General features: G+C 30.4%; 2 protein-coding genes across 3 annotated transcripts in view; one reads left to right on the top strand and one right to left on the bottom strand.

Moving 5' to 3' along the window:
• The window catches only part of LOC108747252 (dnaJ homolog subfamily B member 6-like), a 25,929-nt gene extending 11,817 nt beyond the window's left edge, over nt 1-14,112 (top strand). Inside the window, exons 4-8 of one of the 2 annotated variants that reach the window (XM_018484630.1) lie at nt 7,178-7,288; nt 12,578-12,754; nt 12,829-13,093; nt 13,249-13,338; nt 13,676-14,112. In XM_018484630.1, coding sequence (XP_018340132.1) covers nt 7,178-7,288; nt 12,578-12,754; nt 12,829-13,093; nt 13,249-13,338; nt 13,676-13,844 — 812 coding nt within the window. In that variant the 3' untranslated portion in view covers nt 13,845-14,112. The remainder of the gene's footprint in view (nt 1-7,177; nt 7,289-12,577; nt 12,755-12,828; nt 13,094-13,248; nt 13,339-13,675) is intronic. The other variant, XM_018484631.1, reaches the window with a different exon arrangement.
• Nucleotides 14,113-14,838: 726 nt separating this feature from the next.
• LOC108747193 (putative acyl-CoA-binding protein) overlaps nt 14,839-17,725 on the bottom strand; it is a 3,866-nt gene continuing 979 nt past the window's right edge. The window contains exons 2-3 of the mRNA XM_018484518.1: nt 15,625-15,739; nt 14,839-15,536 (exon numbers count right to left, since the gene is read on the bottom strand). Coding sequence (XP_018340020.1) covers nt 15,397-15,536; nt 15,625-15,739 — 255 coding nt within the window. The 3' untranslated portion in view covers nt 14,839-15,396. The remainder of the gene's footprint in view (nt 15,537-15,624; nt 15,740-17,725) is intronic.

The following is a 17,725-nucleotide window of genomic DNA, read 5'->3' as shown; positions in this document are numbered from 1 at the left end:
TTATATATATATTATATATACACTCTAAGCCAACGACGTAGACAGTGGTAGGATGATTCTTTTTTTTTTGTATTTTATAAGGTAAAACTACAGAAAAGAGAATTCGTCGATGACCTTGACATATATTGTCAAGGTCATCACCTTGAGTAACCTCCAACAAGAAGGTTTTCGTCGCTCGCAGTCCACTAAAAAGTAATTAACAAAATAAGTTTTAAAAATAGTGTTTTATTTCTGCTATAACGAAAGTTGTAAACCTATGTAGAATCTCGCTTTGTGTTGAAAAGTGTATGTGTGGATCTAGTGGTGGAGTGTTTTGGTGCGAGATGGCTCTCATTTCGCGTGGAAGGTTGTAAACCTAGTAGAACTTTGCTTCGTGAATGTACAATTTTCCACGCGTAAATAAAAAATGGATTGGATTAGGGTTAGGTTTTTTTAACGCGAAATGACCCCACCTCCCTTTCTGCTTGGGGCGCACGACTTCCACGCGAAGCGACTTTCGAAATCGTGATCTTGAGTGATCTTGAACAAGACTTCGAAAGTTGCTTCATGTAGAAGTGCCCTCCCCTCCAAGCAGGGGGTAGGTGGAGTGGAAGTTGCTTTACGTGGAAAGTCATTACGTAAGCAAGAAAGGGTGTAGGATAGTTTCTAATATTATATATAGCAGAAATAAAACGTTATTTTTTCAAACTTTTTGATAATAACTTTTCAACGAATAACGAGCGACGGCTAAAACTTGTTGGAGGTTACTCAGGATGATGACCTTGCCGTATGTCAAGGTTAAGGTCATCGGCAGATGCTCCCCTTTTCTACAGTTTTACCTTTTATAATTTTTGTATAAATTGTTTTTATTTATTATAATTAGATTTTAATTTGTAATTTATTATTGTATATTTTATTTAATTTTTAAAACTAAAAATAATAGAATAGTTTTTAAATCTATTTCCTCAATTTAAATTACGAAGAGAATATAATTATAAGTTTTTTAAACCTCGTTGCATACGTGATGTTTTCAAGAACATTTATTTTATACCGTTCCTAAGATTTACAAAATTTTCGATGAATTGATTCACCATCTTGCTCTAACCATAAATCCATTGTTATCTAATAATTTAAATAATCTTTTATATGTTTTAGAGCAACATGAATTTTTAAAGTTTTCAGAAACATAAAGATCTCTAGAAGTTTTAATTTATATGATTATCTAATGATTATCTAACTGCTTTCGCAGAAGAACAACAGTGACCATGCCTTAAAAGCAATAAAAAAAGCACTATAATCACATTTATTTAATTTACAAATTAAATAAAGCTTTTAGAGTTCTTAATATTTCTGAAACTTTAAAAATTCATGTATAATACATAATACATAAAAAATTAACTACAGTTCTTAAGTAATAGTAGACTAGACTTATGGTCAAAGAAAACTGGTGAATTGATTCATCGAGAATTTTTAAAGTTTTGTGAACGGTATAAAATAAATGTTCTTGAAGATTCCACATATATGCGACGAGGAAAAACAATCATTATATTCTCTTTATAACTCATTTAAATTATCGAGAAAGTATAAGTTTTCACGGAGAGAACTATTACATATTTCGCCCGAGTGAAAAATTATTAGGCATCGACCGATGTGTGCTATCAGGTTGTGCGCTAACGACCTTCTCAAAATGAAATAATTATAAAAAATTTCGGGGGGAGGGGAAGATTGAATCCCCAATCCTCTGTTCTCTTGATATGCCCATGATCATCATTGCATACATTATTTCATCCTTGTTTAAGATTTGATAACAAAGATTAAATGATGCTCGCGAGTGTTGCGAACGTTAACCACTCATGGGTCCAACGTACTCTATGCAATTTTTTACATTGTAACTTTTTTATAATATAATGTGAAGACCCGAATTGAGGCTGAAAAAAAACTTTAATTGTCCATAGATATGATAAGCCTGCAAGGGTATTTTTTTTTTTTTGCGTTATTCTCGATGTGAAAATACACGAAAGTTTAAAAAGGGTACTTGCGACCTATACATGTCTAAAGCCAACAACACACGATGTTTGTTTTCTAGCTAGCAATCCAGCAGGAAAACAAGCATCGTATGCCGCACTTGTAAGTTTGTGAGGTTCTAGGTACCTCTTAATTTTTGATTAAATATACGTTTACGAGTTCCGGATAGTATAAAAGTAAATACACGAAAATGTAGAACTAAAAAAAATTATATTTCAATATAATAAATAATAGAAATTTCTGTCAGTCTTCGGAGATCGCTTGACTGAAACGGATTTATTGCTTTAGAGCGAGTGTTGCATCATCCTCTAAACTAAATCCTAATAAACTTAATTATACTATAATAATATTTATACGTGTACAATCCTATATTTATCATTTTATATTGTTTAAATAATAAAATTTTATTTATTTATTGTAAACTTATAATATGTAGATTTTTCAAAGATGTCGATTTTTGATAGTTCAAATAATTATACTTTTTTGAACAATTTACATATATTTTTTTTGTTAGTCCAAAGAGTCAACTAAAGAAACCCTACGGGTTTTTGCTTGAGCATTAAATTTAAAAATTTGAGAATTTTTTATCCAGTAGTCATTTTTTACGAATTTTTCCAATAAAATTTCTTTGAAGCATTGTAATTAATTGAAAATAAAATATTATTTATTTGATTCATATTTATCTATTTTCATCTGATATCGAGGTATAAATTACACACATTTTGGGCTAAAAAATACGTATTCAATCCAGAGATATAGAGTGATAAAGTTGTTGGGTTTCACATATCCTGGTGAGGCAGGGAAGGTAACCAAAAACAACAGTGGCCTACTAGAATTAAATAAAACGCATCCAATAACGCATACGGCACTTAAACGGCAACACTGAGTGACGGTGCTGGAGTCTCCCACCACAGTTCACCTGACGAGCTGCGTGAACGGTGATAATTCTCTCCGTAAAAAGAGATTAAAAAATTATTCTATTATTTTTAACTTTAAAAATTAAATAAAATACACTATAAAAAAATTACGAATTAAAACCTATTTAAATTTAGAAAATTAACAAAAAAATAAAAAATATAAATTATCAAAAATAAAAACAATAAAAACGAGATCGTTCTATCACTATGTCTACGTTGTCAGTCCTGAGATAAGCTCGGTAAGCTTCGGCTGAAAATGGTGCATCTATTAATTTAATTATGGTTGTATATAATTTTGTTTACTTAAGATATATACATATAGTGACACACACGCACAAACATTATACAGGATGATCCAGATCCTAAGAGCCGACATATACACATTCCTCATGAAAAAGTGAGTCGAAAATGTCAATAGCAAAAAATTGTAATATCAATAGTAATATCAATTTTTAAATGATGAATTTTTTAAAATATTGAACCACAGGGCATGAAATTCGCGTCGTCAGGTGCGGCGTAAAAGCGACACAGTCACATGAACACTTTGACTGATACCACTAAACGACATGGTACCGAATGAGTATCGCAAAGATGAAAGGAGACAAGTAGTGTCTCGGCACTGAGACAAAACATAGTGTCTGGTGCGAGTTAAGAATACTGCAATAGATGTTAATAGATATTTCACGAACTTTTGCAACTCGTTCAATATTGTGTCATTTAGCGGTATCCGTCAAAGCGTTCGCACGGCCGGCTGCTTAGTTGCGCCGCACCTGACGGCGCAAACTTCATGCCTTATGATTAGATATTTTCAAAGGCTCATCGTTTGAAATCACAACTTTTTGCTATGGATATTTTCAACTCACTTTTTCATGAGGAATATATGTACACATGGCATCACTAATGCCTAGCCATCTAAATTTGCAAGAGTATCGAAGCATGTTCAAGACGCGCATTTTTTTTATAAATATTCATGCATTATGACTAATGGTTATTCGAAAAATGTAACGTAAAATTAAAATTGAACTAAATTTAAACTAATTGGCTAGTGATTAATTACTTATTTTGAGTATTAAAAGTACTGTTTTAAAATTCAAAATAAGTAATTAATCATATCTATTAAAATAGATAATTAATTACTGATCAATTTAATTTTACCAGTAGTTTACAAGGATATATGTCAATATATATGTTTTTTCTATCGTATAATCTTTATTTATATATACAGGAAAAGAAGAATTAAAAAGACAATTTTCGCATTATTTTTTAATGAAAAATAAAGTTCGAGAAAGCGAGAAAGAATTGCAGAATGTTATCTAACAGCGATTTCATTTATAAATTATTAAGTTATATAAATTATATGTTTAGTTTAAATTATTTATAAATTAGTAAGTTTAATTTATGTTTAGTTTAAATTTATTTTAATTTACGTTACATTTTTTGAATAATCATTAGTCATAACGCAAATGAATATTTAGTAAAGGAACGTACGTCTTGAACATACCTCAATACTCCTGTAAATTCAGATGGCTAGGCATTAGTGACACCGAGTGAACGTGCTGACTTTAGAAATGGTATGGATCTCTGGATCACCCTGTATATGTATAATGTATTTGTGCATATAGGTACGTGTATGTGCGTGCGCGCATCGTACGTGTGCGTACATATACATACAAAAATATAGTGAATCTACTTTTGCTAATATTTGCATGCAAATGCATTGTCTATATGCATTTAAACGCGAATATGTAGAGAAATATGTAATTTTTATATCAATATTGAATAATCAGCTTTTGCACTGTGTGGCGTATATCTGAACACGTAAAGAGGGAAGTCCATCAGGCCAGTCATCGCCCCTGTCTGAAATTTATTCTAAAGTATCAGAAACATTCTATTGTTAAAGAACTATTGAAATCATGTTAGCCTAAGCGGACATATATCTTGACATTCTGTAACTAATTAATCTATTTCTATCATCAATTGATTAATCTTATAACATTAACATTTCTATCATCGCTCTTATATTACTTATTTATAACTTGTTAGTAGTCTGGATTATCCTATATATTAAGATCTATATTTTTTACTTTCAAAATTTTTTCACGGCACTCCTCAGAATGGTCTCAAAATCTATAAAAAAATAATTTTTATTAAAAAAGTATCCGTAAATAAGGTCAAATTTTGCCTTGCAATGGAACCTAAACTAATCTTTAAAAATGCTTTATTAGATCCTAAAAAATAATCATTATTTATCCGAGAAGTGGAAAAGTTGTGGGAATAACGCAGTAAACTAGCTTTAATATTGGTTTATATGTAGAAATTAACAGTTTGCCATATACCACATAAGTTTAAGAAATCACATTTGTCTAACCAAGTATTTTGCATTTTTTTTTTATTTTAATAAATTGTATTTTTAATTTTTTTTTATTAATTTAAAAATTTAATATTTATTTAAATTCTTTTATAATTTGAGAATCGATAAATAATAATAATAAAGATTGACAGCATTTAGTCATTAAATGTAAATAATGTGTATCCGTGAATCCTTTTTATTTATAATATTAGCAAAAAAAAACAAGAAATTACATAAAGAAATATAATATACATAGAATAAGACGCAAACATCCTGCTAAAATATAATTGTATGTATGTTCTTCTTCAACGTCATTCTCATTGTTTTCTTCGGATCCTGATAGTAGGAGAAAGTAGAGAAGTTGAATAACTGGTGTGCCCGAGTCGAAATCCCATCACTAATCCGCATGCAGTAGCTCAATCCGCCAAAATTAGGAACTATATATGTCAAAAGTATTAAAGCATAAATTGTTTTAATACTTTTGACATACATAGTTTATGCTTAAATAAAATAGAATCGACGTATATTCGAAAAAATACAATTTCCATTTTCTAAAGTTGGTATAGAGAAGATTGTTCCAGTAATATGTTAGTTTTATATGTGTTTTATATATGTTTCCTGATCATTTGTAAAACATGAGATATGTTTAGGAAACGTATATAAAATATGTATGAACCAATAAATGCTACTAAGATAATTTCTATGTATAGTAGATAATTTCTATGCATAAGACAATATTAAAGCCTAAAATAGCTTACTACGCCATTCTCGCAACTTTCTCACCTCTACTTCATAGATAAATAATAATTATTTTCATACTTCTTACAATTAGTATAAACAAAGGATTTTTAACAGTTGCTTAACAAAGGATTTTTAAAGGTTAATTTAGGTGCCATCGCGAGGCAGAATTTGGCCTTATATACCAATACTCCTTTCAGCTCGATTGGATAATGGGAACCTGTACCAACGGCTCATTAAATATTTCAGTTTCCTTTGATTATACTAGCAACATTTTTAAAGTGTATTTTCCGCAAAATCGGTCTAGAAAACTTTTTTAATTTGCTCATAATTTACAGAATAGTAGTTTTCGATTGTTCACATTATTTTTAGCCACGGAAACATTTAAACGATTAAACATATTTATTAAATCATATCACTGAAATCATCAGAATCGTATCAGTCACTAGAAAAGATGTTAAAAAAATAGCCGATTTTTGCTTCTTATTAAGCCAGCATGTAAAATTTGCATGGCTTTACTATTATAATTTTTTAGTTGTAAAATCACATAGTAGAATTTATTTGCCATTAAAATGAGTTAAAAATCCTAACAATTCCTAATAATCAAATATAATGTTTTTTAGGTGCATCATTCGGTAGTACATATCGTTTTTTTTTTTAGATAATATATTTTGACATACATTCGCAATTGTGTATTAATAGATCTGTGTACGTATACAAGCATTCAGATTCATATTCGGCACACTCCCCCGTATTTATTTTTGTGATGAGTCATGTATTTGACGAGAAAAATAGGATCATAAATGATCCATCTTTGCGGACTTTCTGTTTTTATCCTTTTTCCTTATATTTTGATAGCAAATGGATGTCACCACGTAATTTTCCGATCAAAAACTAGAAATAATAGTATAAAAAAATAAATAATAGTATAAATACATGCCGTCTTGGGAGCAAAAATGACTTTTAACATATTTCTTTATAGGATTAATAATTGAATTAGAAGCCATCGCTTTTCTTTAGCCGAGACATTAATACAATAAAATGAAAGCTTCTCTGTATATAAATTGCGGATTGTAGATTATCGAGAAATTTGTATACGAATAACCGCAAACGAGAAGTATGTGTGTATGTTCAAAAAAGATCGAGGCGATATAGAAAATCTTTCCAGATGTAAAGAGACGCACTTACGATCAACGCTTATATCAGAAGGCGGCATCAAGGCCCGGCCGTGGATTCACCTTCCGGAGTTTCTTTGATTCTCCCTTTCAGCGATACTTTGGTACCACTTGAAAAATGATTTGCAGAGTGCTCAAAGCATTGTGTTTTGTAATTTCGTTTCTTTTTTTTATTTATCTTAATAACCTGTTGCAATATGTTTTTCGCGTTTCTTTTCTTCTTTTAAAAAGATTCTAGTGCCCATGCCGCCAAAAAACGAACGCGAAATGTGATGGGCGACTACAATGATTACAATATTCGAGAATTTTGAGTTGCAAGTTGAATTAAAACACAACACGACTACTCATAAACTTTGTGTTTTAGTACTTGATTCATAATTTAAATTAATTCATTTATGAATATCTCGTTTTGATTAGAACGATTTCAAATACGAATATCGCGAGATACAACACATATTTGATCGCGCACATCTATACTTCTTTGAAAAGGAAAATATTTGCGAATTTTTTCTTATTTCTAATATCACATTGAATAATCACGTGTTGCAGTTAACCCTGCTTGCATTCTATAATCAACGTGTACTAACAACTAGTAAATTATAATGACTCGAGAAAGTTATACTCCTGATGAAAAAAAAGTTCAATGTTTATAAGCTAAACAACATATTTAATACATGAAAACGAGATATGATCAATTCCATAGACTTCTATATTATACACTAGACCAATAATTTCCTTATTTACCATATTTAAAAGTTGTCTTTAAAAACTATGTGCTATACAGGGAGAGCTACGTAAACTGAACATCTTAAATATTTCATTCATTTTTGATGATATAGAAAAAGTTTCAGACAAAACGGTTTCGAGGGGAACATATTTTAGTCACATTAGTGTTTTCTAGGTGTGTTGGAGGCACTAAAAAATTTCCAGATCACCTCCACTTTTTTGAATGGAACAACATGAATTGTTTTAAATAATATGATTTCTCTAATTATTCTGCGTATAAAAGTGTTAGGGTAAAATTATACAAAATCAATAGTTTATGAAATATTTTATACTCTGATATACGAGTATATTGACATAAAATGTTAAATATCTCGTAACTATTAATTTTTTAATATTCGTATCTTAATACTTTTATGAATAGAATAATGATATGAATCAAAGAAAGGTGTAAAGAAAACATATAGTTATTTATTTAAAAAATTATTTATTATATTTAGCCTATATAAATAATTTTTTGATTTGTATGAAGTGGTTTGTATGAACCGATTTGATTATTAGCGAGATTTGAAGATATATGAAAAAGTAGTTTATACTAATGTGATCAGTACGAAGAGGGACATCATATAGTGGAAACAATTATTTTATGGTTGGGGACATTTCAAGATCAACTTCATTTTCTTAAATGGAATACTATGTTTTTTTATTTCATTGTGTGACAGTTCTTTTTAAGACAAGTTCATAGATACATTACATAAGGACATTCAAAGTCAATCTTGATCACAAAATTCATAGTAAAATAAAATTCAAATGTAGGTCTTGTATTTCCTTGTATATCTTATGTTCAAAGTTTTGATCTTGGATCCATTGGATAATATGTCGATGTTTTAAGTCTACATTTATGGCCTTAATGGAGAAATATTGTTTCTTAATACGAGATTAGTCATAGCACTGAGCATACAATAATTCACAATTGTGAATATTTTAACTTTTGGTGAATATATGAAAGACGTGTAGCTAAAACTGCAAGAGTATCTATTAAATGAACGACATCTAGATAGATATGGACATCGTTTAATATTATGGATTTTCCGATCAAGACAATTTGATATATTACATGTAAGAAACAACTGTCTATAATCACATTATGAGAGAGACAATAAATAATAAAACCAACGTAATTGCCATTTTGATAACGATTAATTTGCATTCGCATATAAGCGTCCGTAGAATTTTGGAACAAACACAGTTGTCAGTTATTTTTTTTACAAAAAATTTTTAGTTCTAATTATTACTACGCATATCACTAGTTCTAGTTTATTTTTGTTTCACAGTTTTTGTTCTTTAAAATCACAAAAATTACTGAACATATTTTAAATATTATAGAACATGGAAATGTAGTGGTTTTTTTTTAAGTTTTTAATTTTAACATTTAAAAAAAAATACAAAAACTGACATCCAAGGTACAATATGCGGCCGAAGGCGCAAAAAGGATATTTTGAACTTCGGATAAATAGCAGTTTAAGTTCCGTTTTAAAAAAAGACCCTGGAAATATAAAGCCTCATACCTTTTTCAGACCCTTGGACTCCTAGTGACCACGAAGGATTAAACGAAATTGTATGATTTTTTTTACATAATATGATTCTTCTGATTATTCTGCATATAAAACATAAAATTAATAGTTTATAAGATATTTAATGTTCTATGTCAACATATGTCACAATATAGTATAAAATATCTCGTAAACTATTGATTTTTTTTATATGTCTTCATACTTTTATCTACAGAATAGTGAGGAATCATATTATCTAAAAAAAATCATTCAATTCCATTTAAAAAAGTGGAGATAATCTTTATATCTTTTTAGCGCCTTCATCTAAAAAAAACAACAACATGAAAAACACTAAATTACAATTGTTCCCTCGAAACCAACAACTTTTGTTTGAAACTTTTCTTTCTATTTTTAAAAGCAAGCGAATTATTCAGATGGCCTGTTTTAGGTGTCACCCTGTATAACAGTATTAAACAAAATATCTTTTAATCATAATGTGAATACAACAAATAGGAAATAAAGGCCCTAGACGTTGAAAATAGATCTTTTGAGTCTATTTTAGATGTATAATTCGCGGTAGATTTTGAGACGGAATTTTATTAATACTTTTGATACTTCTATGGGAATTTTCTATACAAAGGCTATGCTTTTCGCGGATTATCATGTCCAAATCCGTCACTAGAATGCCAACATTTCGTGAACATTGTAGTTCACTTCATCAAGGCGAGGAGCAGTCTGATACTGAGCTGTTCCTCCAAATGATTCCCCTTATACGAGTATACGCTGTTTAGAGATAGAAAAAGAGGGGGGGAGAGGGAGAGAATGGAGGTAAGAGAGAAAATATCTTTATACTAATTGTACAGAATTCTTTATAATTTTATGCATCGTGTAATACATTTGAATAATCAGAATAAATTTATAAAGTTCTATTTTTATAAATATTAAAGATGTATCAAATATGCGCAGGTATAAGTATTTCTGATTGGATAATATTGTATATGACGTAATGAAAATTGAAAATCTATACAAATCTATAAAGCCTGTTCTACAACAGAGTCGCAAGTCGTAACCCGTAAGAAATTGGCTAATCACAGTTGAATATGACAAAAATAATCAACTATGATTGGTTAATTTCTTATGGTTTATAACTTGCGACTCTATTGTAGAACAGGTATAAGCGTTGTGAATACAGTCATGTTCAATCAAATCAATCAAATTATAGATCTTATATATGAATGCAGCTTTCTCTTTAGATAAAAATAGACAGTAAATGCATTGTATCTTCTAGCCTTTGCTGTACCAAATACGCGCATGCTCGAACTTCGATTAGGTTATAATTGATGAAGTCTTGCAAAAATGATAAGACAAATGTGTATATTGGAGGAAGAATAATTGGCAATATTTCCTTTCATTCGTAAATAGTTAATGAACGATTATGATAACGCTTTTTAGGCTTTTACTGGTATTATTTTCAAAGATACCAGAAGATTTGGTTTATATGGTGGTTGCGAGGAGGCTCACTAGCTAAAATGGTGTCTCACTGATTACATGATTTCATTTTTATTTCATATGATTCATCTAATTACAAATGATTCCATTTGATTACACAATGATTTTTCGCGATTGCATATGTAATTATCACATTTTTAATGATTACAAATGATTTTATTTAATTAGAAACACTAATAACGCAGGGATAACTACCTAATATAATCGTAGGACAGTGTATTTGTCAAACAACTAAAACTGATCAGTTGAATTTTAACTTTGGGACTGAGCAGATAGTTCCTCGATACATAGGAATTTTAATAATTTGACAAAAGTGCACAACACTGTTTTTAATCAATTTCTCTTTTATATTTATATTTTATAATTCATTGACTGACTATGTCATATATATATATATACATATATATATATCAACATCTTGACAAAAATTCACGCGAATTATGTCCACGGTCACATCATTGTGGGATTTCAGTCATTTTACTATCCAACTTGATAACTGATGAGATTGGCTCTCTAATGGAGGATTGATTGCCGCACAATGAATATGACTTTATAAACTTCACTTCTTGTAATAAATCTGCATGGTTTTATTGTAAGAATTTCTACTTACTGAAGAAGGCTAGAATACTAGCCGAAACATGTACACGCGTATGAAATCTATTTTCTGTGTGATTATGTATTATTAAGATAAAACTTTTTTATATATAAAGCTGAATTACGCACCGTGCCAATTCCCAATTGCCCGTTTGTCATTTGTTTATATTTTTGAATTTGTTATCTTAGGAATTTTTATATAGTTACCTTAAAAGATTTGATATCGACAATGGGCACTAAGTTAAATTCCATTACCAAATTAAATAAAGAATATAATCCAAGTGGTACTATCTTTAATTTTATTTTCTTTTATTAATCCAGGTATGTCATATCGTACGAGGCGTTTTGCGACATATTTTTAATTTTCCAAACCGAATTTTCTAAGTTTTTAGAGGCAAAAAATTTTGTTAGTATTTTTTTGAATGTTTAGAATAACGCGCTTTCTACAAGAGTTCTACCAAAAAGTATTAAATTTAAATTGCTCTTTCTTGAAATAGAAAAGTTATGATTATTTTTGTATCGCGAAAACATAAAGTTGGCATCTTGAAATCTTTATTTTTTTTATATTTAATCAGAACGCTTTTCAAAACGTATCAGAAACTTTGAAAATGAGATGACAACTTCATAGATATTCGATGCTACTGGCCAAAGTAACATGTAACAGTATACAGACGTATGTATGTATGTATGTAATGTATACGTGCATTGGTGTCTGTCCTGCTCCACATATGTGCATGAATTCTATACATATTTTTCAAAGCCATTTGAGTCTAGTGTACAGTATAGAAAGTTATGATAAATGTGTACAGTATAGAAAGTTATAGAGAGTTATGATAAATTTTCTCCAACACTCTTCGCATTATATTCCAACTTACACGTCGATATTAGACTAATATTGGACTAACCTTTGGCAAGCCTTATAGAAGTCTCGCTTGTTGGGTTTTGGTTGAAAGGATCAAAATTATGATGGAGATTACAATCAAGATTCAAATAATAAATGTCTTACTTTTTTAGAGAAGAAGAGGCGTGTTTACGACCAATATGGCAAGGACGGCCTTCAAATGCCCGGAGGCAAACGACGCCACGGAGATGATTTTGATTCGCACTTTGGCGGCGCGTTTGTTTTTAGAGATCCTGAAGAAGTATTTAGAGAATTTTTCGATGGAATTCCATTCGAAGATTTGTTTGCCGGTAAGATACAAATACATCTAGATTCAGAAAATACGATTAAGTTGTTAAAATGTTGCAAACACCGAATTTTGCAGGTTTTCATGGTGGAGGTTCTCGGAGAGGCGTCGGAGGAAGACATGACCATTCAACCAGTAATAGCCTGAGTACTTCTTTCTTCGGGCCCTTTGGATTTGGCTTTCGTTTGCCGTTTAATGATTTAATGGAGAACGCTGGTGCTGCAGGAAACTTTACTTCTTTTGGTACTTTCACTAGTTTCGACGGAACGAGCGGTGGCAGTGCTGTAAAACGTACCAGCACCTCAACTCGTTTCATCGATGGAAAAAAAATTACGACCAAAAAGTAAAAAGAATCTCACATACATTACGCATGCACACGCGCACGCACGCACGCACGCACGCACGCACGCACCATCCCTACTATATGTTCTATTATGTAAGATTCAACAGCATTGTATCTCTTCTAATTATATCTTTTGTTTCTCATGTCTTTTACAGAGTCTACGAAAATGGAAAAGAAACCATAATGTCTTATGAAAATGATATTCTGAAATCAAAGACAGTGAACGGCGTACCACAATCAATAACGTACAGTTAAAACACATCTCACTCGCACGATCTCTCCTTGGCAATTGAGAAATTCCTGTCATCACGATTTAAACATCTGTAAACAAGTATCTAGTATCCGCGTTGGTATCTCTCGACACAGTTCCCCTCGCAGAGTCATTTCCATTGAAAATGTAACATCAGTCGACATGCTTCTTAACGCGCGTTATTCGCCGAAATTGACAATCAATAATAGTGAGATAGGCTCTCTAAGCCCGAGTGATCGGAGCGTTAATAATTGGAATTTACATAAAAACAAGAGCGAATTACTTTTTACACGAGATTTAGTTTTCTGTCATCTCGTTTGTTTGTATGTTAGGTTCGACGATGCATCGACGAGTCATCAAGTCTGCGAAAACGTCAACGATAACACGATGGATAACCACAACTCAAATACGACCTATGGCGACTATGTAAAAGCTAGCAGAATAAAGACGCGTCATCATCCGCACATGAATAAGAAGCACGATAGAAATAAAAGGAAATAAATTTCTTCGCTCTTGTCTCAAGTTCCTCATGTATTCAAGTCGACGAGTGTGCGCTTCTGATATACTCGACTTAAGATTTAATTCCGGATAAATTTTAGTTTTCAATACTATACTACTATTCTCCATTCATTATTACTTAATAAAAATTCATAAATTGATGAACAAAAAATGTTAATCTGTGTAAGAATTAAAAGAAAAAGTAATATGTAATGATTACACGACTGGCTTGACATATCTACGCGGTTCGTATAATAAAGTTCATTAAAAAAAAGCTATTTGAATTTAATTAGTTATTCGCGATAGTATATCTCTTGCGCCGCAAATTGAGACTAATTTACAAGTAACATCTTTCTTGTCTCTACCTAGTTGTATGATGTAACCGATGCCATTCGCTAACTTAAACTTCGATTATCGCTAGGTTACAAAACTGATGCAAAATCTTATAATTTCTCAGGTAAATATTTACGAAAGTCAGCAGCTTCAAAAATCAATGACCTTGACATATTTTCAAGGTCATGATCCTGAGTAACCTTCAACAAATTTTAGTCGTTGCTCGTTGTTTGTTAAAAAGTGTGACCACAAAATGAATGTTACAAGAATTACCATTTTTTAAATTTACGTACACTTTACAACACAAAGTGAGAGCCACCCCGTACTAAAATATGAATTGGGGTTATATATTTTGGAGGCACTGCCGTTCTCCGTAGGATAGCCCTTGTTTATACGTGGTGGTACACACTGCTTCCACGCGTACATTTTACAACGCGAAGAGGGAGCCACCCCATAGCAAATTGTGGATTAGATTACTTTCATTATTTTTTTATTAATAACTTTTTATAACGAACAACGAGCAATGGCTAAAATTTGTTGGAAGTCACAGGGTCATGATCTTGACAACATATGTGAAGATCATTTTTTAAGATGCTGACTTGTAAATATTTACCATTTCTCAAAATAATAAAAATATCTATAAATATAAATGTATCTCGTATCGATTTATAGCATAATTTATTTTTATTGCTGTGTATTTTTATTGTCGTTGGCTCTAGCGTTATTTACTGATTTAAGTTTTAGCTAAATACGCGCTAAATGTGCACCGTTGAGAAATTGTTAGAAAAATCGTTTTTGATCATATTTCCTTCGATTATAGCTATTTACACATGTGTATATAATAAGAAAAAAGATGTTATAGAAATACATTATTAATATACACTAATTATCTTGAATATAAAGCAAATTGTGAAATTTCAGTATGGGACTACTGTAAACGGCAGAGATCAAATTATTATTTTATAAAAGGAAATCAATTACGACAGATATATGCGACAAATAGTTTTATGCTAATTGCAATAATCATTGGATACAAAATTCATATAAATCAGTGGAATTAAATAAAATCGGTATTTACTATATCTATACTGATCATTTGCATATGTGCTTGTAAAATTTTGGGTGTTTCTTCAATAGTGAATAAGTTTTATAATTGATCGAATGAAATCACAAGTGTTCGAATATTCATGTGTACGTATACGCTTGATAATGTGAAAACCCACTACTTCTTTCCGATCGAAGCGATTAATGCTTCCACTTTAGTGATGTATTGCTCTTTCGCCGTTTCTTGTCCCATACTTTTTTTACCGTTCCAAGCATCCCATTTAGCTTTTCCTTTGAAATCCAACATACCCGGTCTCTCTAAAAAAAGTTTACGTGAATCATGACAATTGTACATAAGTGTACGCAACAAATAATAGACTGCATGCAAAAAGTTGTGAGAACGTACCTGTATTACAGTCGCCAATGGTAGATTGCTTGTACAATGCATATAATTCGAGTAAATCTTCATCTTCTGGTTGCGCAGCCAATTTCTTTACCACTGTAGCCGCATCATTAAATCTCTAAGAATAGAAACGTGTTTTTACGATTATTTTATAATAAGGAATTATTTTTCGCGTTATTTGACAAATTGTTATGAAATTTAATAGAAATCATAAGCAATTTGGGCTATTTAATTCATCAATACAAAGTAACATATACCAAAGATATAATTTGATATAAATTCTAAGTAAAATATTTTAATAAATTTTTGTTTTTATTTATATCATAATTAGGATTATCAATATTCCATTAACAATTAAATTAAGTATTTCAGTGAATTGATTAAATTATTAGCACTCTATATTTTTTTCTCGATTTTTGAGTCACTTTATCCTTTTTCGCGCGTTGATTTTTTTCCGTTCCGTTTCTCATTGCAGCAAATGTATTTATTTCAATGAAATTTACGTTAGAAGCAGTATTGTAGCGTATGTAGAATATATAATATGTATTAGAATTGTAACTACGATTTGGATCTAATATTCGAATTCTTTTCATTGAATTATTACTCAAATTTGGATGTCCGAATTTGGGTGTTCGAATAATTCGAATCTAATATGCGAAAAGATCCTATAATTATAAGAAATAAAACGAAAGACCAATTGTTAAGTTAGCTAGAATTTATTTAATCATTTTTCGCTTACTGAAATTATTCTTTACGTGGAAATCGTGGATATCGTTATAATTAAAAAAAAAAAAAGACTATCACTTGAATTAATTTCTGTAAATTGGTTGGTTTTTTTTATCGAAAATGTTATCAGCAAACACAAATATATAAATATTATATTACTTCCATATAACGGAATATAACAGGATAATATAACGTGTACACATAATATCTACGTCCACGTTAGTTGTAATTTTCCATTCACGAATCATTGCAGCTATATAATATAAATATAATGTAACTTAATATAAATACATGTAACTTATAATATTATAGTCATATAACAGTTTTATAATTTGGTGCGTTATTATAAAACTAGAATGTACTTGTTACGTTGCTATACATTATCCTAATTTAATTTAATTCCCTTTGTACACCCTATTTCTAGAAAAGAATTTGGAATTAATTCTAAAGTGAAAACAAACAGGTTGCTCTCGCTTAGAATTAATCTAAAGACCTTTTCTGGGATTAGTACGTGCAAAATACATTCCCTGAAAATTGTTTTTGCATGGGTATAAAAGACATGTAATAATTAATTTTAATTCATTTATTTGTAAACTTCATATAGTTTGCACATAAATACATATATATTTATAAATATCATTACTGAATATTCAGAATATTTAATCGCGTAATATTCATATATTATACTTTTATGGTAATTGTTGAGTTCAACTTTCTCACTTCCGATAAAATTAGGTTTGTTCGATGCGTTTTTGCATGAAATGAACGAATCTCGTAGAAAAACGTGTCGCTTCGCGACACTGAGATATTAATTGTTAAAGTTGACAGATATTCAGGTTAGGAAATCTATCACATCATTGGCGTTAAAGATTACACAAATTCTTTGTTTTATAAACATAAATTCTCTTCTTTAAAAACAAGTTCTCTGCTTTAAAAATACAAATTTCTTCTCTAAAAACATATTTTTTTATATAATATGTTTTTTACAGTAGAAAATTTGTTTTTAAAGTAGAGAATTTGTTTTAGAACCGAAAAGGTAATTATTTAGAATAGGGGTTCCCCCTCCCCTCCTTCTAGAATCTTCATAAAAATGTAATCATTCGATCCGTTTTTTCATTCAAAATGGAAAGAATTTGGCAAAAATCGCGGCAGTCGGCCTCATAAATCGAATTATTAAGCGTTAAAGTTTGAGACTTTAGAGGTTAAGATATCTGTTATCCTGATTCGCTTAATAACTCGATTCACGACCGTTGCGTTTTTCTGCTTTTAAAGCAGTGAAGTTGCTTTTTTTCGCCAGATTCTTTCGTTTTGAATGAAAACACGTCGAATGAGTACATTTTTATTAAGATTCTGTCTGGAGGCGGGGGGGGGGGGGGGG

This window comes from Trachymyrmex septentrionalis, unplaced genomic scaffold, assembly GCF_001594115.1.
Source record: "Trachymyrmex septentrionalis isolate Tsep2-gDNA-1 unplaced genomic scaffold, Tsep1.0 scaffold196, whole genome shotgun sequence".
Lineage (NCBI taxonomy): Eukaryota > Metazoa > Arthropoda > Insecta > Hymenoptera > Formicidae > Trachymyrmex > Trachymyrmex septentrionalis.
The sequence above is the reverse complement of the archived record's forward strand: the minus strand, read 5'-3'. Positions and strand labels throughout refer to the sequence as shown.